The sequence below is a fragment of the Schistocerca gregaria genome, chromosome 9 (genome assembly GCF_023897955.1).
Source record: "Schistocerca gregaria isolate iqSchGreg1 chromosome 9, iqSchGreg1.2, whole genome shotgun sequence".
Classification (NCBI taxonomy): Eukaryota; Metazoa; Arthropoda; class Insecta; order Orthoptera; family Acrididae; genus Schistocerca; species Schistocerca gregaria.
In genome coordinates this window covers 99260628-99285701 of record NC_064928.1, presented here as the reverse complement: position 1 = coordinate 99285701, position 25074 = coordinate 99260628, and the positions used below count along the sequence as shown (strand labels likewise).

General features: G+C 45.5%; 1 protein-coding gene across 1 annotated transcript in view; it reads right to left on the bottom strand.

Annotated features, from left to right (window-relative positions):
- Positions 1–25074, bottom strand: part of LOC126291447 (organic solute transporter alpha-like protein) — a 50439-nt gene that overhangs the window by 1775 nt on the left and 23590 nt on the right. The window contains exon 3 of the mRNA XM_049984961.1: positions 16500–16744. Coding sequence (XP_049840918.1) covers positions 16500–16744 — 245 coding nt within the window. The remainder of the gene's footprint in view (positions 1–16499; positions 16745–25074) is intronic.

The following is a 25074-nucleotide window of genomic DNA, read 5'->3' as shown; positions in this document are numbered from 1 at the left end:
CAAGCATGTGTGTCAATTTGTACCTCTCTATCTACATTATTTCGTGACTTATTGAGTTTTCAAATTTATACTGTCTTTTTAATCACCCGGTATTTAGTTATGTTACACAAGGTACTTGATGGCAATTTGTGATACAAGGGACGATTTACACAGAAAGTACTAATGTAACTTTGCAAGCTATTTAGAGCAGTGCTCCAGCACCTCGAATGCGCCACTAATGTCCCGTATGCCCACAGTACATCATCAGACCACTGACAGTCATGTCCGTTTGAAGATTACTGGCATGTCCACAACAGTACCATCAGATTTCGTCGCTCTAGCGACGACGTCTTGTTGTGGTTCCAAAAAAATGGTTCAAATGGCTCTGAGCACTATGGGACTTAACTTCTGAGGTCATCAGTTCCGTAGAACTTAGAATTACTTAAACCTAAGTAACCTAAGGAAATCACACACATCCATGCCCGAGGCAGGATTCGAACCTGCGACAGTAGAGGTCGCTCTGTTCCAGACTGTAGTGCCTAGAAGCGCTCGGCCACCCCGGCCGGCGTTCTGGTTCCACAACGATTTCATCCAGCAACTGGTTCATATACCACCAGAGGAAAAAAGTCCAGTCACGTGAAGATAGATGACATGGCTGGTCAGATCGCAGGTCCACCTCAACTGATCCATCGTCCTGGAAGTACATTCTTTGTCTAACAATCACAGGTAGGTCTTCCAACAGTGGTGGCAACACATGTTCCACAAAGATACGTTAGCGTCAAGAAGCAATCGGTCGATCTAGAGCAGTTGTCAGAGAGGCACCTGGACCTCCAGATTCATCATTATTATTGATCCGATGTGCGACTGGTGCTTCAGTGACCGTAAGAACCATTAGTAGGTGGCTCACAGAGAGAGGGCTGAACTCACGACGCCCCTTGCACCGACTACCAGTGGCTTCTGTACAACAATCAGTCCGTTTGAGGTGGTGCCGGGCACATTCTGACTGCAATCTCATCGACTGAAACAGAATAGTCTTCATTAATGTCCCGCTTCGAATTGAGCTGCATGACCGGCGAAGACTTGTTCGGAGACGCCTCACACGGAGGTGGGAGACCAACCTGAATGTCGCCCGACATATCGCCCGACAATCAGCAGTGTTGGTTTCGAGTGTCATTCCATTTGATACCAGGACACTTTTGGTTACCATCCGCAGAGCACTTGCAGCACAGTGGTACGTCGACGACGCTCTACGCCCCGTTTTGTTGCCCTTCATGGAGAGCCATCCTGGGCTTACATTTCTGTCAAATAATGCCCCTCCACACACGGAAAGAGATTCTACTGCTTCGTGCTTGCCAAACTCTACGTTGGTCATGAAGATCGCTGGATCTCTCCCCAATTGAGAATGTTTGGAGCATTACTGGCAGAACCTTCTGACCAGCTCGGGATTGTGACGATATGACGCGCAAATCGGATACAATGTGGGACGATATGCCTCAGGAGGACTGCAACAACTCTGTCAATCAGTTCCAAGTCCAATAACTGCAACCGACTTGCTCAATTTGTGAAGCTCTCTCTCTTCAATAAATCATCCAGTTTTTCTGATACTGTAATCATTTGTTTGTCTCGGTACGTACTTAGATCTGCCGATTTCCATCCCATTCGGATAATTCATTCATGGTGCACCTTTTTTTCCCTCAGAGTATATACAGGGTGTAAATTTTAAGTTGACAAACCAGAATAACTCGAAAAGTAAGCTTCACATGAAAAAACGTGTAGAATCCAAAGCTGGTTATTTTCGGGGTGGACATCTGCTGGTGCTAAAAGTAGCCCGCCACCCCATTTTTTATTGCAGAATCACATTCTACATAAAAAAAACTACGTACATTTTGTCTTAAAAATTTTTGTTTTGATTCTTCGTAGTTGGCGCATTAATTCAAGAAAATCCATGTTCTCATTTTTGCGTGGAAAATGGTTACGGATAAATAAAAAATACTTATTCACTTCGTAAATTTTGATTCGCTAAAAGTAAAACTCTCCCTCTTTCCCCATAGGGTGGGGTTTGAGACAGAGGAATTAGACTTCTACAAATGTTGACCCAAATATTAATTTTTTTCGCGGATTAGGATACGTTTTGCTTGCTTGGGTCAACATTTGTAAAATTCTAATTCTGCTCTCTCTCAAGCCCCACGCTATGGGGAGCGAGGATCAAAATTTTGTTTGGTAGATGTTTTTAGCGCTGGTATCAACCGAGATGTTAAAGTAAGTACGTTTTCTTAATTGGCATCGTATACTTCTTATGACTGATTTCGATAGCTCTTGAAAAGGGACTCATAGTGATGTAGGGTGTGATAATGTTGACGTTGAAAACGACAGTTAAAAAAAAATCGAGAAATATACTAGAACCCGAGAGCACGGTGGCCTGAATCGGCATTACCGGTGCAAACACCGCCAATCAGAGCTCTCGTGCTACGCTGTCTCAGAATGTCAACACATCTGCCTGTTTACTTGTCTGCACCAACATTCGTTGCCTGCAGACACGTACACCAATGAGGAGAAGCTGGCTATACTACACTACTGGCCATTAAAATTGCTACACCACGTAGGTGACGTGCTACAGACGCGAAATTTAACCGACAGGAAGAAGATGCAATGATATGCCAATGATTAGCTTTTCAGAGCATTCACACATGGTTGGTGCCGGTGGCGACACCTCCAACGTGCAGACATGAGGAAAGTTTCCAACCGATTTCTCATACACAAACATCAGTTGACGGGCGTTGCCTCGTGAAACGTTGTTGTGATGCCTCGTGTAAGGAGCAGAAACGCGTACCATCACGTTTCCGACTTTGATTGTAGCCTATCGCGATTGCAGTTAATAGTATCGCGACATTTCCGCTCGCGTTGGTCGAGATCCAATAACTGTTAGCAGAATATGGAATCGGTGGGGTCAGGAGGGTAATACGGAACACCGTGCTGGAACCCAACGGCCACGTATCACTAGCAGTTGAGATGACAGGCATCTTATCAGCATGGCTGTAACGGATCGTGCAGCTACGTCTCGATCCCCGAGTCAACAGATGGGGACGTCTGCAAGACAACAACTAACAACTCGACGACGTTTGCAGCATCATGGACTATCAGCTCGGAGACCATGGCTGCGGTTACCCTTGGCGCTGCATCACAGACAGGAGCGCCTGCGATGGTGTACTCAACGGCGAACCTGGGTGAGCGAATGGCAAAATGTCTTTTTTTTTTTTTTTGGATGAATTCAGGTTCTGTTTACAGCATAATAATGTTCTGTTTACAGCATCATGATGATCGCATCCGTGTTTGGCGGCATCGCGGTGAACGCACGTTGGAAGCGTATTTTCGTCATCGCCATACCGGCGTGATGGTATGGGGTGCCATATGTTACACGTCTCGGTCATCTCTTGTTCGCATTGACGGCACTTTGAACAGTGGACGTTACATTTCAGACGTGTTACGACCCGTGGCTCTACCCTTCATTCGATACCTGCGAAACCCTACATCTCAGTAGGATAATGCACGACCGTATCAGGTCCTGTACGGGCTTTTCTCGATACAGAAAATGCTCGACTGCTGCCCTGGCCAGCACATTCTCCAGATCTCTCACCAATTGAAAACGTCTGGTCAATGGTGGCCGAGCAACTGGCTCGTCACAATACGCCAGTGACTACTCTTGATGAACTGTGGTATCGTGTTGAAGCTGCACGGGCAGCTGTACCTGTACACGCCATCCAAGCTCTGTTTGACTCAATGCCCAGGCGTATCAAGGCCGTTATTACGGCCAGAGGTGGTTGTTCTGGGTACTGATTTCTCAGGATCTATGCACCCAAACTGCGTGAAAATGTAATCACATGTCAGTTCTAGAATTTTTGTCCAATGAATACCAGTTTATCACCTGCATTTCTTCTTGGTGTAGCAATTTTAATGGCCAGTAGTGTATTTTTATATGGAGTATGCGAAAGGAATGCCGTAAAAACAGTACAGCGGCACAGGGCTATCTATCCTGATCGCCAGTGTGCAAGGGGCCAGTCAATTGCGCGAATTATTAAGACGTTAGTGCGAACAGGCTGTCTGAACGTGAGAAAGAGGACAGGAAGGAGGATTGCAACTGGCAGAGAACACGAGGAAGCTCTTCTGGCTACGACGCTAATGAATCCGCACAGGGCCACTAGACGTGAAAACGAAATGACGCTATGGCATCATAGGCCGGGTAGCCCCACCGTAGGAGTTGGGCCGCCAGGTGGGAGTCTTATTTCACTCGACAGACACATTGGGCGACATGCGCGCCGATGACGAGGAGGACAACACAACGGGTGCGGAGAAAATCTCCAAGGCGGCCGGGAATCGAACCCGGGCCCGTTTACTTGGGAGGGGAGCGCGTTACTAAGCAGCTAAGCAGGCGGACCCTACGAGACATACAGCCGACGAATGCGGAATCAGTCAGACGAGTGTGATTCGCATCCTGCATCGACAGAATTTCCATTCCTGTCATCTGTCACTACACCAGGCACTTGGCGAGAGTGATTGTCGGTTTGCAATTCAGCAAATGTGAGACGACCCTCCGTTTTTCAAACGTGTGCTCTTTACCAAAAAAGCAACGTTTGCTAACCGCGCAACTGTAAATTTGCGTAAAATGCGCTACTGGGCAGCTGAAAATCCACACGGGCTCAATCACATGTGACACAAACGGCCGTGGAGCGTAATCATATGGTGCAGCACATTGTGGAACCTTACTTCATGTCAGAGGTTTTAAATGGACATTAGTCTGTTACTTTCTGACGAACATTCTGCCGGTTCTTCTAGAAGGGCTGTTGTTGTTGTGGTATTTAGGGCTGAGACTAGTTTGATGCAGCTCTCCATGCTGCTCTATCCTGTGCAAGCTTCTTCATCTCCCAGTACCTACGGCAGCCTACATCCTTCTGAATCTGCTTAGTGTATTCATCTCTTGGTCTCCCTCTACGATTTTTACCCTCCACGCTGCCCTCCAGTGCTAAATTGGTGAGCTCTTGATGCCTCATAACATGTCCTACCAACCGATCCCTTCTTCTGGTCAAGTTGGGTCACAAACTCCTCTTCTCCCCAATCCTATTCAATACCTCCTCATTAGTTATTTGATCTATCCACCTAATCTTCAGCACTCTTCTGTAGCACAACATTTTGAAAGCTTCTATTCTCTTCTTGTCTAAACTATTTATCGTTCATGTTTCACTTCCATACATGGCTACACTCCATACCAAAACTTTCAGAAACGACTTCCTGACACTTAAATGTATACACTCGATGTTAACAAATTTCTCTTCTTCAGAAAAGCTTTCCTTGCCATTGCCAGTCTACATTTTATATCCTCTCTACTTCGACTATCATCAGTTATTTTGCTCCCCAAATAGCAAAACTCTTTTACTACTTTAAGTGTCTCATTTCCTAATCTAATCCATCAGCATCACCCGACTTAATTCGACTACATTCCATTTTCCTCGTTTTGCTTTTTTTGATGTTCATCTTATACTCTCCTTTCAAGACACTGTCCATTCCGTTCAACTGCTCTTCCAAGTCCTTTGCTATCTCTGACAGAATTACAATGTTATCGCTGAAACTCAAAGTTTTTATTTCTTCTCCGTGGATTTTAATTCCTACTCCGAATTTTTCTTTTGTTTCCTTTACTGCTTGCTCAATATACAGAATGAATAACATCAGGGAAAGGCTACAACCCTGTCTCACTCCCTTCCCAACCACTGCTTCCCTTCCATGCCCCTCGGCTCTTATAACTGCCATCTGGTTTCTGTACAAATTGTAAATAGCTCTTCTTTCCCTGTATTCTACCCCTGCCACCTTCAGAATTTGAAAGAGAGTATTCCAATCAACACTGTCAAAAGATTTCTCTAAGTCTACAAATGCTAGAAACGTAGGTTTGCCTTTCCTTAATCCTTCTTCTAAGATAAGACGTAGGGTCAGTATTGCCTCACGTGTTAGAACATTTCTACGGAATCCAAACTGATCTTCCCCCAGGGCGGCTTCTACCAGTTTTTCCATTCGTCTGTAAACAATTCGTGTTAGTATTTTGCAGCTCTGACTTATTAAACTGATAGTTCGGTAATTTTCACATTTTTCAACACCTGCTTTCTTTGGGATTGGAATTATTATATTCTTATATTATATTCTTCACTTCTTCTTATATTATATTCTTCACTTAAAGTAGTAAAAGAGTTTTGCTATTTAGGAAGTAAAATAACTGATGATGGTCGAAGTAGAGAGGATATAAAATGTAGACTGGCAATGGCAAGGAAAGCGTTTCTTAAGAAGAGAAATTTGTTAACATCGAATATAGATTTAGGTATCAGGAAGTCGTTTCTGAAAGTATTTGTTTGGAGTGTAGCCATGTATGGAAGTGAAACATGGACGATAACTGGTTTGGACAAGAAGAGAATAGAAGCTTTCGAAATGTGGTGCTACAGAAGAATACTGAAGATAAGGTGGATAGATCACGTAACTAATGATGAGGTATTGAATAGGATTGGGGAGAAGAGAAGTTTGTGGCACAACTTGACTAGAAGAAGGGATCGGTTGGTGGGACATGTTTTGAGGCATCAAGGGATCACAAATTTAGCATTGGAGGGCAGCGTGGAGGGTAAAAATCGTAGAGGGAGACCGAGAGATGAGTACACTAAGCAGATTCAGAAGGATGTAGGTTGCAGTAGGTACTGGGAGATGAAGCAGCTTGCACAGGATAGAGTAGCATGGAGAGCTGCATCAAACCAGTCTCAGGACTGAAGACAACAACAACAACAACAACATATTCTTCTTGAAGTCTGGGGGAATTTCGCCTGTCTCGTACATCTTGCTCACCAGATGGTAGAGTTTCGTCAGGACTGGCTCTCCCAAGGCTGTCACTAGTTCTATTGGAATGTAGTCCACTCCTGGGGCCTTGTTTCGACTTAGGTCTTTCAGTGCTCTGTCAAACTCTTCACGCAGTATCATGTCTCCCATTTCATCTTCGTCTACCTCCTCATCCATTTCCATAATATTGTCCTCAAGAACATCGCCCCTGTATTGAACCTCTATATACTCCTTCCACCTTTCTGCTTTCCCTTGTTTGCTTAGAACTGGGATTCCATCTGAGCTCTTGATATTCATGCAAGCGGTTATCTTTTCTCCAAAGGTCTCTTTAATTTTCCTGTAGACAGTATCTATCCTACCTAGAAGAGCTAGCACTGGATATTCTACAGGGCCTGTGGCTGCAACACGGCGGTTGTTCAGTCAACACGTCCTGTTGTGCAGTGCAAATACTAAATGAGAACTTTCACGGACGTTGGATCGGAGGAAATTCTGTTGTCCAATAGCCTGCGAGGTCTGCCGATTTGACAGTTTTTGATTTCTTTCTTTGAGAAGCACTCAAAAGTGCAATCTATGACGAAGCCGCAACTAGAACAGATGATATGTGTCGTCGAATCTATCTATCTATCGTATCATCCACTGTAATTACATTTTTCGGACGGAGATCGCAAATGTACTTTTCAGTCCATGGTCAACAGTTTGAACACTCGCTCAAATGTGGGACAAAAAATTTTAAGAGGTAATTTATGATATGTTATTTATTATTGTCAGAAAATTTGTGAGAGTGGGGTTGATATGAGATTCTGTTATTCTGCGCAACGGATTAATCTGAGATGTACCCTTTACCCTGTGGCTCATACGAGATACAATTTCCACCCCCACACTACTACAGAAGTCAGACAGACGCTCCTAACGTTCTAAAGAGAAATGCGTGAAAAACTTTAAACAATAAATATCTTCTGGAGTCGTCCGCTGTAAGGAAATGACACAAAAATTCACAAAATTTCTTACGTAACTAGTGGGATACTTCGGTATTGGAGTAGTGCTGGTTAGTGTAAGAAAAACATGAAACTAACGAAAGTTATTATTTATTTTGCAAAAATTCTGAGAAATGACAACGGCACTTTCAGTTATGAATTGAACAAGTTATATCCTGGTTCTTTTTGGAATGCGAAGGTACCTCTCAATAATAGGATTCGGTAATGAAATTTCTATACAGAGTTTAAGACGGTTGTTGACTTGGCAGAAAGGCTGAGAGGCGCGCCTACTCAACTTGAATAATTATCCTTTAGAATCCTGCTAGGTATGGTTAAGGCTGTCGTGTGTGAAATGCAGTGAAGTGTACTGTTGTGGAGGAAATATGGGGCTCGCAATAGCTGTAGTGCACAATACCGTAAGCTGCGATGACTGCTGGCTTCGCCACTTGCTGCTGACAAATAAGATAGCTCCCGTTGTATCTGGATTGATCTTCGCCAATCAAACTCTCCCTACGCCTTGATGAAGTCAAGGACTCCTATTCGCCCCTAGTCTAACTATCGGCGTGGTACACCGGTCAGATAACCAGTCAACCACAATGCCACTAGAAAAATTCACTCGCAGGTGTTTAACTATAAATTTGTCCATTCACACCACTTAATAAGTGTGTCGGCCAAGACAGTGAACAACGCTTAATCGCGAGGACTCAATATAGAGCAGCACTTCGATTCGCTCTCGACAGAGGTGCTCTCCCAGTGAAGTACTGAGGAGAGACTTATTCCTCGCTCCAAGAGCGATAACGGAACGGCGCCCCTCCACGCCAGGCGTGAAGGGGTATATCTTTCGGTCACTTACATTACTCCTTCAGCTCAAGGCGTCAGAAATATCGTCTGCCAGTCAGCATTGCTGCTCTAAAACGGGAGAATGACGTTTCGTTGAAGGCGACCAAGCCGGAGAGCTGTAACACTGGCGTTTGGCGTTTGCTGTCTCCCTGTGAAAACCTCTGAAACTGCGTGCTATGTAGGCTGGCCGTTCCCACACAATGACCTACACTACGGTGTACGACTACGCAGCCTGCTCCGATACGCCTGCATGGCAATGTTTCAATCGCAAATGCTTTTTCCACCCACCGTGCTCTCAAATTCTAGGACACTTCTCGAATTTTTGTCGTGTGTCGAGGGCCTCCCGTCGAGTAAACCGTTCGCCTGGTGCAAGTCTTTCGATTTGACGCCACTTCGGCGACTTGCTCTTCGATGGGGATGAAATGATGATGAATAGGACAACACAACACCCAGTCCCTGAGCGGAGAAAATCTGCGACCCAGCCAGGAATCGAACCGGGGCCGTTAGGATTGACATTCTGTCACGCTGACCACTCAGCTACCGGGGGCGGACCAAGTCAACATTAACAAACGCTATATCGCTGTAATTCTCTTGACCGGAGCTATCAAATTCAGTCATAAAAAGTATACATTTCATTTTTAAAAAAAGTACTTACGAGGGCTTTTCGGAAACTAACGAACGATAGCTCGCGAAATGGAAACCACAGTGAAAATCAAAACTGTTGTATTTGCAACGGTAAGCTACACCTTCCAGCCACTTTACACAGTCGCCGGTCAGACTTACACATCTGCCATAGCGTTGTGCCAACTTTTCAATTCCCCCGATATAGAAGACTGCCGCCAGTGATTTTCGACAGTTTTTTACTCTGGACTGCGGCTCGTTGTCTGTGTCAAAATATTGTCTTCATAGCCAGCGGTTCATTTGAGCAGAGATGAACCTCGGGGGTAGCCAATAACGGGCTGTATTGCGGCTGATCAAACACTTCCCATCGAAAACGCTGCAGGAGCATCTTTATTGCCCCCTGCAGAGTACGTCCGAGAATTGTCGTGTCGAAAGAACCGCATGACAGTTATGTGGATTGCATAGCTTCAGGTGAAATCTCTCGCCATCTTTACGTTCTCGCTGTGAGCTCAGAACTGAAAAGACCGACACGATGCGTTCGACGGCTCATCAGATTTTCACTGTATTTTCCATTTCCTTACTTTCCGAATAACCATCGTACTTCAGTATCTCCGTTGATACACGCGCTAACAACATCAACCAGACAAGAAAACACGTGCCCCGCCACGCTGTGACATTTGTCGAAAACTGCTTTTCAATATGTGTAACTGTTCACGAAATAAAAGAGGTGTTACACATCACGTGACTCACCCTGTATATCAGAAATAGGTCTTACAATCCTGTAAGAATGAGGCATTAAGAGAAACGATGCAGACGTTACAGCCTTACGGAAAGAATACAAAAAATACAGTTAGGATGCCATTGCTTTTTCTGCCATTGTTTTTTCTTGTGTACATTAATGATCTCTCATCAGTTACACAGCCAGAAGCAGAGTTCGTTTTGTTTGCAGATGACACAAGTATTGCAATAAATAGTGTGTCGAGTTTAGTTCTAGAAAGACCTGCTAATGATATTTTCATAGATATTAATAAATGGTTTAAAGCCAACTCACTGACATTAAACTTCGAAAAGACTCACTATATGCAATTCAGAACCTGTAAGAGCTTTCCACCCAGCATATGCATAAAGTATGAAGAAGAGCAAGAGAAGAGGTTGACAGTCTGAAATTCCTGGGATTACAACTTGACAATAAATTCAGTTGGGAGGAGCACACCACAGAACTGCAGAAACGCCTTAACAAATCTGTATTTGCAGTTCGAGTGTTAGCAGACATAGGCGACTTAAAAGCGAAAAAGCTTGCATACTTTGTCTACTTTCATTCCATAATGTCATATGGTATAATATTTTGGGGTAACTCTTCAAGTCAAACAAACGTTTTCAGAGTCCAAAAGCGTGTAATACGTATTATTTGTGGAATAAATTCACGGACGTCCTGTAGAAATTTCTTCAAAGAACTGGGTATACTAACTACTGCCTCTCAGTATATTTACTCCTTAATGAAATTTGTCCTAAATAATATATCTCTTTTTCCAACAAACAGCTCAGTTCATGCATATGATACCAGGAAATAAAATGATCTGCTCAAGGACTTAAAAGCACTTACTATAGTTCAAAAAGGGGTCCAGTACTCAGGAACGCCCATCTTCAAAAATTTGCCAGCAAAGATAAAAAAATTAGTTACAAATAAAAATCAGTTTAAAAGGAGTCTGAAACACTTACTAGTGGCCAACTCCTCCTACTCCAGTGATGAATTTTTTAACAGAAACAAATGATGTATTGTATATATTCATACTATTAGTTTTGTTATTTCAGCTTTAAAAAATAATTGACATGTCCCACACCCACGAGGATCGCATCAGCACGGATCTATGGAACGAAAAACTAATCTAATCATGGCATGTCAAAAGGAAGAACTTTCGTGGCAGTCTCCTGGGGAGGAGAAGAAGAGGAAGACCAAGAAAACGGTTGCTACGTGACGGCCAAGAAGCGATAGAGAGAAGAGGAACAAATGAGGATGTGGCAGGAAGGCGAGATGGAGGTGTTTGACGACAGAGAGTCGGGATGTGGCAGCAGCTCCGCGACGACGTGTCTATTCACACTAGAGCCAGTCACTGCAACACAGTAACCAAGCCTGAAATACTTTATGCTGGCGAGACACTAACACTCCAACGAAAAGCGACATGCAAAGCATACTTAATGAGCAATGCAAATTCTCGGCCTGTAGTCCACAGAACAGAGATACAGATTACACTCTAGGAAAACCAAAGATAAGATGTCAAACCTAAAAACAGATAGAGACTCAGTGAAAATTCTGTCAGAGATGGAAATTATATACACTACTGGTGATTAAAATTGCTACACCAAGATGAAATGCAGATGACAGACGCGTATTCATTGGACAAATATATTATACTAGAACTGACATGTGATTACATATTCACGCAATTTGGTTGCATAGATCCTGAGAAATCAGTATCCACACCAACCACCTCTGGCCGTAATAACGGTCTGGATACGCTTGGGCATTTAGTCATACAGAGCTTGGATGGCGTGTACAGGTACAGCTGCCCATGCAGCTTCAACTCGATACCACACTTCGTCAAGAGTAGTGACTGGCGTATTGTGACGAGCCAGTTGCTCGGCCACCATTGACCAGACGTTTTCAGTTGGTGAGAGATCTGGAGGATGTGCTGGCCAGGGCAGCAGTCGAACATTTTCTGTATCCAGAAAGGCCCGTACAGGACCTGCAACATGCAGGGATCAAATGAAGGGTAGAGCCACTGGTCGTAACACATCTGAAATGTAACGTTCACTGTTCAAAGTGCCGTCAATGCGAACAAGAGGTGAGTGAGACCTGTAACCAATGGCACCTAATACCATCACGCCGGGTGATACACCAGTATTGCGATGACGAATACACGCTTCGAATGTGCGTTCACCGCGATGTCGTCAAACACGGATGCGACCACCATGATGCTGTAAACAGAACCTGGATTCATCCAAAAAATTGACGTTTTGTCATTCGTGCACCCAGTTTCGTCGTTGAGTACACCATCGCAGGCGCTCCTGTCTGTGATGCAGCGTTAAGGTTAACTGCAGCCATGGTCTCCGAGCTGTTAGTCTATGCTGCTGCAAACGTCGTCGAACTGTTCGTGCAGATGGTTGTTGTCTTGCAAACGTCCCCATCTGTTGACTCAGGGATCGAGACGTGACTGCACGATCCGTTACAGCCATGCGCATAAGATGCCTGTCATCTCGACTGCTGGTGGTACGAGGCCGTTGGGATCCAGCACGGCGTTCCGTATTACCCTCCTGAACCTACAGCTTCCATATTCTGCTAACAGTCATTGGACCTCGACCAACACGAGCAGCAATGTCGGGATACGATAAACTGCAATCGCGATAGGCTACAAGCCCACTTTTATCAAAGTGGGAAACGTGATGGCACGCATTTCTCCTCCTTACACGAGGCATCACAACAACGTTTCACTAGGCAACGCTGATCAACTGCTGTTTGTGTATGAGAAATCGGTTGTAAACTTTCCCCATGTCAGCACGTTGTATGTGTCGCCACCGGCGCCAATCTTGTGTGAATGCACTGAACAGCTGATCATTTGCATCTCAGAGCATCTTCTTCCTGTCGGTCAAATTTCGCGTCTGTAGCACCACTCCATCATGGTGTAGCAATTGTAATGGTCAGTAGTGTACGAGAGTAGTTCTATAAGTAATGCAAAAAATTATTTTTCCCTGGCCAATTTCGGTTAAAAAAGTGCAAAATCTGTCGTGGCATATCGTGGATTATTCCCGCTGCACTCAGGATGGTTTCATAAAGTTCAGATGGGTGGCAGAGGTATAAGTAACCTTCAAAACGGCGTATGTAACGTAGTTTGCGTTACAAGTAGAGAGCTGTTTTTTAGTTTGTTTTGGCAGAGAACCGGAGCATCACAAACACTCTTAGGCGCTTTCAGAATGACTATGGAGACCGGGCAGACATCAAAAGCACAGTGAGTCGTTGTGCGAGCCGCCTGCCATCGTCGCAACAAGGTGCTGCAAACATGTCTAGTCTCCCGCACACCAGCTGGCCACACACAGATGTCACTCCTGCATTGTTGGAACGTTCGGACACTCTCGTTCGAGGCGATCGATGGATTACAAACCACTCACCACTCAACATGGACTTCTGTGTTGGCAGTGCTGAAACACTCGACCAGGGATACTCAAAGCTGTGTGGTCCGCTGCTCGTGGTAGGCGTTGCTGCCACAGGATCACAGGGTCCTGTGTTCAATTCCCGGCCGGGTTGGGGATTTTCTGTGCCCAGGGACTCGGTATTTGTGTTGTCCTCATCATTTCATCAACATTCATGAAAGTAGCGAGAGTGCACTGACTAAAATCTGGAAATTTGTACGGGCGCTGATAAACGTGCTATTCAGCACCCCACAAACCAAACGTTCAAAATGGTTCAAATGGCTCTGAGCACTATGGAACTCAACTGCTGTGGTCATCAGTCCCCTAGAACTTAGAACTACTTAAACCTAACTAACCTAAGGACATCACACACATCCATGCCCGAGGCAGGATTCGAACCTGCGACCGTAGCAGTCGCACGGTTCCGGACTGAGCGCCTAGAACCGCGAGACCACCGCGGCCGGAAAACCAAACGTCATCATCAAAGGTGAGTGCCCACTTTGTACCTCGCCACCTAACAGAATACAATACAGAGGAACAGAGGACCATCTGCGCACAATTGCTTGTGTGTTATGAGGCTGATCGTGACAATTTTTTGTCGAACATCCCTACAGCAGATGAAAATGGGTTCACGACTCTGAACCGGAAACAAAACTGCAATCCATGGGATGGCCCCACGCTACCTCTCCTCCAAATAAAATGTTCAAAGCTGCACTCTCAGCCGGTAGAATCACGGTGACCGTCTTCGCCGGCCAGTGTGGTCGTGCGGTTCTAGGCGCTTCGGTTTTAGGTTTGAATCCTGCCTCAGGCATGGATGTGTGTGATGTCCTTAGGTTAGTTAGGTTTAAGTAGTTCTAAGTTCTAGGGGACTGATGACCACAGCTGTTAAGTCCCATACTACACAAAGCTATTTGAACCATTTTTTGACAGTCTTCTGGGGCTCTGAAGTGATTATTCTCTTTAAGTCCTCCCCCACGATGCAATGATCAACTCTGCAGTGTAATGCCAATCGTCAGGAAATTGATGAAACGACCTCAGCGAGTTTTTCGCCACAGAAATACAAAAGATTTTTACTTTCTCCAAGGCTACGCAAGAGCTCTGACGAGTCAGCACACCTGAGAGGAGCTGATAAAACTTTATCAGACTGTTCTTCATCATCCACCATACAGCCCAGCTCTTGCTCCTTTCGACTTCTATCGGTAGGCCTATTTGGCCTAATGAAAGATGCACTCCGCAGGAAGCAGAATGTGGATGACGGGGAGGTTTTGATGCAGAAAGACACTGGCTCCAATGTCGACCAGTAGAGCGGTACCACGTGGGCACACAGTACTTCCCAGTAAGGTAGCGTAAGGGGGACGCACTGAATCGAAATTTTGTTGGAAAGTGGAGTTTTGTGGCTAAAAGAGCGAGAATTACTATGCTACATTTAAATCCTGAATAAAACAAACCTGCTTTCAGAAAAGAAGATGTGGTGCACTAAACTGCGCGTCATTTACGACGGCGGCAGACTTTAGGTTCGTCCTGCGCATCTGACGTCACAAAACACAGTCAGCCAATGAACAGAGAACGACGTCACCAGAGCTCGACTGCAGTGCAGAACACGGACGAGTGTCTTCAGTTTTAGAAAGGTTCAGTCATAAATAAAGTAATAGAAGAAGCAATGTCTTGATAGCAGACTTTCGTTTATGGAAAGTTTGAAAAAAGCGTTCTTTATACCAATTGCTTCATATTCTATTATTTAATTAAACCAAACAGGGAATAAGCCTCCTAATTCAGGCGATAGCAAGAAAAGGCGTTTGTATCATTCTCACTAACCGCTTTTTCACAATAAAGAACAGCGGTAATTGAAACTTCCTGGCAGATTAAAACTGTGTGCCCAACCCAGACTCGAACTCGGGACCTTTGTCTTTCGCGGGCAAAGGCCCCGAGTTTCATTCTCGGTCGGGCACACAGTTTTAATCTGCCAGGAAGTTTCATATCAGCGCACACTCCGATGCAGAGTGAAAATCTCATTCTGGAAACAGCGGTAATTGTTTATTTTCTATTGTATATCGACGAAACGTCAGTAATTCATAGTCATACCAAGAGTGTTTGTCGGTATTTTGCGTGATATTTTAAACTCCTCTGGGATCTGTATTGAATGATAACCTGCGTTAGTGTAATGGTTAAAGAGTATGGCTGTTGAGCAAAAGGTTGCCGGCACAGTAGCTCAGCGTGTTCGGTGGTCAGAGGGTTAGGTGCCCTCTGTAATAAAAAAAAACTGAGTTATTGGATCAACGACGAACTGAAATGGGCGTCTTGCAATATCCGTCCCAATCAGATACAACGAATAAAAAAAATCATAATAATAAAGAAATTAAAAAAAGGTTCTGAGTTGAAACCTTGTTCGGTGTTTAAAATAATTTTTTGAAATTACTAGTGACAACTAAAATCAACCATACAGAATGTATACGCTATGGACTTTTACCTCTGCAAGCACTTCAAAATTTCGTGCAATTGTTTACTACATCTAATGCTGCACAATAACTGCGTTGAACATCGAAACAAAATTAAGTCATTTATGGGGGGGAAGCTATCAGTCAAAAAGATGTGTAAAAATCAAATTTTTGGGCCAAATAGTTTTTGTGAAATGTTAGTGTCAAAGCAGTCGAAACACCTTGTGTCTGCACAGGCGAGCAGTCCAGTGATGACAAAATCGCGGAATACGGGGAGCACGTCTCTGTAGCAGCGAAAGGGTTAATGCGGCCGTGGTGGCTTTACTTGATAAACTGCGCGCTCCCCCCTAAACGTAAGTTTGCAAACTATACTATGGTGCCGGTTCTCTTGGCGCGTACAACTGGCAACGCAGCAATCTCCCACGTCTGGGCGGGCATGCGCGAACCGCCAAGATAAAAGAATTGAACTATACCTAATGAAGTCCACTCGTATGTCCCGATCTGTGTTTGTGTGTGTGTGTGTGTGTCTGTGTTTGTGTGTGTGTGTGTGTCTGGATATACCTGGGGGCTTGACGGACAGCACAGCTTTTGAGGACACACGTACCTGGTGACGGGCAAGGGCTTGAGGCAGCGGCCGCAGCAGGAGCAGCAGCAGCAGGGTCCGGTGACCGGGCGCAGTGTGGTGGCCACCAGCTGTGAAGACAGCTCCTGCTCCTTGCTGTCGAAGTGGCAGACGAGCAGCGAGAACAGCTGGTAGAAGCACACCACGAACATGGCCTGCATCACCAGCTGCACCATGGGGAAGGTGCGCGGCACCAGCACCGACACGTACGCCACGGACGCAGACACCTGTCCGACAGACCGTTCCCACTGCATCCAAGGTTCTGTAGGCCTGTCCAGCCAAACTACACTACTGGCCATTACTATTGCTACACCACGAAGATGACGTGCTACAGACGCGAAATTTAACCGACAGGAAGAAGATGCTGTGATATACAAGTGATAAGCTTCTCAGAGCATTCACACGAGGTTGGCGCCGGTGGCGACACCTACGACGTGCTGACATGAGGAACGTTTCCGACCGATTTCTCATACACAAACAGCAGTTGACCGGCGTTGCCTCCTGAAACATTGCTCTGATGCCTCATGTAAGGAGGAGAAATGCGTACCATCACATTTCCGACCTTGATAAAGATCGGATTGTAGCCTATTGCGATTGCGGTTTATCGTATCGAGACATTGCTGCTCGCGTTGGTCGATAACCAATCACTGTTAGCACAATATGGAATCGGTGGGTTCAGGAGGGTAATACGGAACGCCGTGCTGGATCCCAAAAGCCTCGTATCATTAGCAGTCGAGATGACAGGCATCTTATCCGCATGGCTGAACGGATCGTGCAGCCACGTCTCGATCCCAGAGTCAACAGATGGGCACGTTAGCAAGACAACAACCATGTGCACGAACAGTTCGACGACGTTTGCATCAGCATGGACCATCAGCTCGGAGACTGTGGCTGCAGTTACCCTTGACACTGCATCACAAACAGGAGCGCGTCTGATGGTGTACTCGACGGCGAACCTGAATGCGCTAATGGCAAAACGTCACTTTTTCCGATGAATCCAGATTCTGCTTACAGCATCATGATGGTAGTATCCGTGTATGGCGACATCACAGTGAACGCACATTGGAAGCGTGTATTCGTCATCGCCATATTGGCGTATCTCTACGTGATGGTATGGGGTGCCGTCGGTTACACGTGTCGGTCCCCTCTTCTTTGCACTGACAGTGGACGTTACATTTTAGATGTGTTACGACCCGTGGCTCTACCCATCATTGTCCGCAGCTCGACGTCGTGTGGTAGCGTCCTCGCTTCCTGCGCCCAGGTTCCCAGGTTCGATTTGCGGCGGGGTCAGGGATTTTCTCTGCCTTGTGATGACTGGGTGTTGTGTGAAGTCCTTAGGTTAGTTAGGTTTAAGTAGTTCTAAGTTATAGGCGACTGATGACCATAGCTGTTAAGTCCCATAGTGATCAGAGCCATTTTTTTCTACTCTTCATTCGATCCCTGCAAAACCCTACTTTTCAGCAGGATAATGCACGACTGCATGTTACAGGTCCTGTACGGGCCTTTCTGGATACAGAAAATGTTCGACTGCTGCCCTGTCCAGCACATTCTCCAGATCTCTCACCAACTGAAAACGTCTGGTCAATGGTAGCCGAGCAACTGGCTCATCACAATATGCCAGTCGCAACTCTTCATGAACTGCGGTATTGTGTTGAAGCTGTATGGGCATCTGTACCTGTACACGCTATCCAAGCTCTGTTTGACTCAATGCCCAGGTGTATCAAGGCCGTTATTACGGACAGAGGTGGTTGTTATGGGTACTATTTTCTCAGGATGTATGCACCCAAATTGTGTGAAAATGTAATCAAATGTCAGTTCTAGTATAATATATTTGTCCAATGAATATCCGTTTATCATCTGCATTTTTTCTTGGTGTAGCAGTTTTAATGGCCAGTGGTGCACTTCTAGATTTATACCCTAGGACTCAATCTGAAACACATCTGTGGGTAGGTCCATCTATCCAGTCTTGCGTCCTTTCTCCAGTCAACTGCAGGTCGGGACTGGTGGTACGGTTCATCTTTAGTCATGCAGACAACTATCTGTGCTTGTGAACAGAGTGATTCAAAATTCTTATTACAGGCATCTGGAGGTTGTAGAGGGGATTTTGTAGATGAAGTTTTGATAAGGAACCCATGTCCCGAAATGTACCATTTGGATATAAAATCAGTTTGAACATCGGATCGTGTTCAAATCTCCCATTTCACGGCAAGGACATAAACTTAAAAGAGGACGTCGTCACCAGACTCTGGAACTCAATACGTAACACCTTCGCCTGACCGCAACAACGTGATGATGGAGATGGAGAGGGTTTTATGAGCGCACAACGGCAAGGTCTTCAGCACCCGCTCAGAAACAAATTGAGACGGGTGTCAAGAAAAGACTCAGAACAGTAAGAGAAAAAAGAATGTAAAGCACAGGTAACAATGCTGGAAAAATATGTGCCTACCCACACCGAAATATGGGACGAAGCATGCCGTCAGCAGTAAAACATGGAGAACACAGGAAGAAAGTGGTAGAGGGAGCTAAAACAACACAGCAGATGGAAGTGGCTGGCTGACCGCAAAGAAAAAAGGGAGGAGCCAGCCACTCTGCAATACGCTAAAACCTCCAGCATGAAAGTTTAGGCCAGAGTAAAGACACAACACAACGTTGTTTGAGCACACTCTTTCCTCTACATATTTTATATTTAACAATGAATTTTACGAACAATCTGACGGTGTCGCCATGGGGAGTCCTTTGTCTCCCCTGGTGGCCAATCTTTTTATGGAAGATTTTGAGAAGAGAGCACTCGACTCTGCCACTTTTAAACCGACAGTATTTTGGCGATACGTTGACGACACTTATAGTGTGGCCTCATGGTCTGAACCGTCTCCAAGAATTTTTACGTCACATGAACTCCATACATGAAAACATAAAGTTTACCATGGAGATAGAGAAAGATGGTTGTCTGCCATTTTTAGACGTCTTGGTGCGACGGAAGATGGCACACTTGGTCACTAGGTGAACAGAAAGCCCACTCATACAGACCTGTATCTGCAAGCTATTAGTTGCTACCATCCAGCACAAACAATGGACGTTTTCAAAACCTTGATCCACCGTGCCCAAACCATCTCTGACGCCGACAGTCTTCAAGCAGAACTGGAAAAATAATTTCTGAAGAATGGCTTTTCACCTAGACAAGTGAACAGAGTGATGAAGACCTACAAACGAGGGAAAAAGGAAGAGGCCTTCAGGTCGACTGTTTATCTACCATTTATTGGCAATGTTTCTTCACAGATAGGCAGAGTATTGAGAAAGTATCACGTGAGAGGCATCTTTCGGCCTGGGATCCGTTAAAGACGACCTGGGCCTGCGTAAACCAGGTGTTTACAAAATTTCGCGTGAATGCGGCAAATCATATATAGGGCAAACAACACGAACTGTGCAGGAACGCATTGCGGAACACCAACGGCATACTCGCCTTCTCCAATCCGCCGAGTCCACAATCTCTGAACATTGTATTTCCACAGACCATTCCATGAATTACAACGACAGAAAAATTTTGGCCCATACATCAAACTTTTGGAGCTCGATTATCAACGAATCTGTGGAAATGAGATTGTCTGACAGCGAGACTCTCATCAATCGAGATAGCGGTTATCAGCTAAACTCTGCTTGGAATCCTGTTATAGAGAAACTTCGTAGTCAACGTAGTCATCTGCATAAAGATGGAAATCGACCTGATATCGATACGCCAGGCTTTCACCGTGGAGGGCGCGAGGCGCAGCGCACGGAGTTGTTATGAACGTGCACACTGAGCAGCGCATGCGCAGTGTCACCTCAGAGGGCTATAAATAGGGGAGCTCAGCGAGTACTCGCCAGTACTACTACAGTGGCATTTACCTGAAGATGGCCGGAAGACTCTGTGCCGAAATTTCATGGCAAGACGTTACTGATATCCGGCAGTTCTCCCGTGCTTTTATGGAACAACACAGATCTTTAAAACCCTAGACACACACGTCTCATCATCAGCTAAAACACAGGGCAGACCCCATCAACTGGTGTTTCTGCCCTTGCATCACGGTATAAAATGCAGTCTGTTAAAATGTGGCGGACAGAGATGTGCACACCACAAGTATCACAAAAAGGCGGATCCTCCCGCAGTAATACAAAGCTATGTGTGAGAGGACAGTGCCCAATCTGAAGACGGGTGAGGTTCACTTCCTCCCGCCTGAGCAAGTGGCAGGAGGAACGCCATCGCCGAGTTTTTGACTTCACCAGCCGCAATTTATTGGCCGTCACCGCCAGCCATTCTTCCTCTAACAACTTCATGCACTTCCTGTGGAGTGCAGAACAGCCACGAGAAACTGGTTTGTCCGAAACTAGGAGCATTGTCTGTGATGCTTCACAGACACATTGCACTCTCAGCTTTGAAGAGGATGTCCTCCATCACGTAGAAGAGAACTTAAGCACAGGGACTCAAAACAATGCCCACTCCATGTGCTCCTACAGCACACAATTCAGAGCTCATTATCTGGTGGTGGTGGATATAATGTTATGGTCGCTCAACAGTGTAGTCTTTAGCGCCCGAGCTCATTATCTCGACCGTGTGTGCCATGAAGCGGCATGTGGGTCAGCAGCCCGTGGTCGTGCGGTAGCGTTCCCGCGCCCGGGTTCCCGGGTTCGGTTCCCGGCGGGGTCACGGATTTTCTCTGCCTAGTGATGACTGGGTGTTATGTGATGTCGTTAGGTTAGTTAGGTTTAAGCAGTTCTAAGTTCTAGGGGCTGATGACCATAGACGTTAAGTCCCATAGTGCTCAGAGCCACGGAAATATTACCGCTGCAACTACCCAGTACTGTTTTATTAAACCACCATTCATGAAATGGCTCCAAGAAACCTTGGCAAAATTAGTGCAACTTTATGACTTCGCTTTGAGTTTTGTACTTGGTCAGGTCCTTGCCATTTTCGATTTACGTATTTTCTAAAAACTGAAATTACTGCCGTCTACCGCAAGTCTCTAGAGGAACGGAAGGCTCCAAATGATTTGAAAATAGCCCAGGTAGTCCCAGTCTTCAAGAAGGGTCGTCGAGCAGATGCGCAAAACTATAGACCAATATCTCTGACGTCGATCTGTTGTAGAATTTTAGAACATGTTGTTTGCTCACGTATCATGTCGTTTCTGGAAACCCAGAATCAGATCGGTAGGAATCAACATGGATTCCGGAAACAGCGGTCGTGTGAGACCCAACTCGTTTTATTTGTTCATGAGACCCAGAAAATATTACATACAGGTTCCCAGGTAAATGCCATTTTCCTTGACTTCCGGAAGGCGTTCGATACAGTTCTGCACTGTCACCTGATAGACAAAGTAAGAGCCTACGGAATATCAGACCAGCTGTGTGGCTGGATTGAAGAGTTTTTAGCAAACAGAACACAGCATGTTGTTATCAATGGAGAGACGTCTACAGACGTTAAAGTAACCTCTGGCGTGCGACAGGGGAATGTTATGGGACCATTGCTTCTCACAATATATATAAATGACCTAGTAAATAGTGTCGAAAGTTCCATGCGGCTTTTCGCGGATGATGCTGTAGTATACAGAGAAGTTACAGCATTAGAAAATTGTATCGAAATGCAGGAAGATCTGCAGCGGATAGGCACTTGGTGCAGGGAGTGGCAACTGACCCTTAACATAGACAAATGGCCTGTAGGTGGCAGCATAGTGCAGATGCACACACACACCGTCGCCGTATCAGTATAAAGATGGCCACCCCACTTGCGACTTGCACCAGGGAAGAACAGTGTTCTGTTATTCATTGCCGGCCGGGGTGGCCGAGCGGTTCTAGGCGCTGCAGTCTGGAACCGCCCGACCGCTACGATCTCAGGTTCGAATCCTGCCTCAGGCATGAATGAATGTGTTTGATTTCCTTAGGTTAGTTAGGTTTATGTAGTTTTAAGCTCTAGGGGACTGATGACCTTAGACGTTAACTCCCATAGTGCTCAGAGCCATTTGAACCATTTGTTATTCGCTTTTTGCGTAGTGAAGATGTGAAACCTATTGAAACTCATCGACGAATGAAGCTTCAGTACGGTGATGCATGTTTTGTCACAGCAGCATGTCTACGAATGGAGTAGGAAGTTCGCAAATGGTGTGACTTCAGTGGAAGATGCTCCTCGTCCAGGTCAGGCACAACGAGTTGTGACTCCGCAGAACATTGTGGCAGTTGAAGCCATAGTGAAGGGAAACAGCCGAGTGACACTGAATGACTTTGCACCATCATGGGTCATCACACCACATTGTGCATGATGTGCTCCAGTTTCACAAAGGGTCTGAAAGACGGATGCTACGGCAGCTGACTCCTGAAATGACAGAACGACGTGTTGATGCTTGTGAAGAACTTCTTCGGCGCTTTGAACGAGAAGGTGATAGCTTGCTTGCAAGAATCGTTACTCAGGACGAAACCTAAGTTCACTTCCACCAACCGGAAATGAAGAGAGCGAGCAAGGAATGGCGCCATTCCTCAACACCAAAACCAAAGAAGTTTTGAACAGAACCATCAGCAGGGAAGGTTATGCTGGCTCTTTTCTGGGACGAAAAAGGCGTCATTTTGGAGCATTACATACCTAGAGGAATCACTGTCACCAGTGCATCAGATCTCCTAAAATATCATCTGCGGTCTGCAATCAAATTAAAGCGACGTGGACTGCTGTCAGAAGGTGTCCTTTTGCAACATCACAATGCAAGGCCCCACACTGCCCGTACAACAGTTGCAACGTTCACAGACCTGTATTTTGAGTGTCTTCCTCATCCACCATACTCACCAGACCTTGCCACAAGTGATTTCCACATGTTTGGAACACTCAAAGACGCAATGGGAAGAAAGAAGTGCCGTTCTGATGAAGAGGTACGCCACGCGGTGCACGGGTGGTTGCGCGGACTACCAAAAGAATTTTTTTCTGAAGGAATTTATGCATTCTGTAAGCGCTGCAGGACTTGCATTGGGCGTGGGGGAGATTATGTTGAAAGGTGACACAGCTTTGTAGCACTTCTGCACAATAAACAATACTGAAAAGGTTTTCATCTGATTCACCCTCGTAATATCATCCCAATTATCCAAAGTCACCCTGACTTCACGTAAGACGGATCTCGACCCCATCGAAGCAGGAGAGTGTTTGATATCCTGGAGGAGCCATCCTGGGGGGGGGGGCATATTAAAGAGAAGGTTTACAGCAATAACCATTGCTGAGCTGAAAACAGCCTTTCAGGAATGAGATTTTCACTCTGAAGCGGAGTGTGCGCTGATATGAAACTTCCTGGCAGATTAAAACTGTGTGCCGGACAGAGATTCGAACTCGGGAACTTTGCCTTTCGCGGGCAAGTGCTGTGAGGATGGTGCGTGAGTCGTGCTTGGGTAGCTCAGTTGGTAGAGCACTTGCCCGCGAAAGGCAAAGTTCCCGAGTTCGAGTCTCGGTCCGGCACACAGTTTTAATCTGCCAGGAAGTTTCAGCCATTCAGGAGGTCATCGACAGCATCGATATTCCGACACTTCAGCGGTCATGCAGGACTTGGCTATTCGTCTGTGCCACTTCATTGCCAGTGACGGCACGCTTATCGAACATGTCATATCCTGAATCCAAATATCTGTAGTGACGTTTACATGTTGAAAGCCGTAGTTTGTAACTAATTCAATAATTATCCCCCTGTCGATACATAGTTTCGTATACGTCTACATGGATACTATGCCAATCACTTTTATGTGCCTGGCAGAGGTTTCACTGTACCACCTGCACTCTTATTCCACTCTCGTAAAGCGCACGGAAAGAATGAACATTTATATCATTCCGTACGAGCTCTGATTTCCCTTATTTTATCATGGTGATCGTTTCTCCCTAGAAGGTTTACAGCAACTCACCCTTAACATAGACAAATGTAACGTATTGCGAATACATAGAAAGAAGGTTCCTTTATTGTATGATTATATGATAGCGGAACATACGCTGGTAGCACTTACTTCTGTAGAATATCTGGGAGTATGCGTGCGGAACGGTTTGAAGTGGAATAATCATACAAAATTAATTGTTGGTAAGGCGGGTATAAGGTTGAGATCCATTGGGAGAGTCCTTAGAAAATGTAGTCCAACAACAAAGGAGGTGGCTTACAAAACAATCGTTCGACCTATACTTTATTGCTGATCAGTGTGGGATCCGTACCAGATCGGGTTGACGGAGGAGATAGAGAAGATCCAAAGAAGAGCGGCGCGTTTCGTCACAGGGTTATTTGGTAACCCTGATAGAGTTACGGAGATGTTTAGCAAACTCAAGTGGCAGACTCTGCAGGAGAGGCGCTCTGAATCACGGTGTAGCTTGCTCACCAGGTTTCGAGAGGGTGCGTTTCTGGATGAGGTATCGAATATATTGCTTCCCCCTACTTATACTTCCCGAGAAGATCACGAATGTAAAATTAGAGAGATTCGAGCGTAAACGGAAGCTTTCCGGCAGTCGTTCTTCCCGCGAACCATACGCGACTGGAACAGAAAAGGGAGGTAATGACAGTGGCACGTAAAGTGCCCTCCGCCA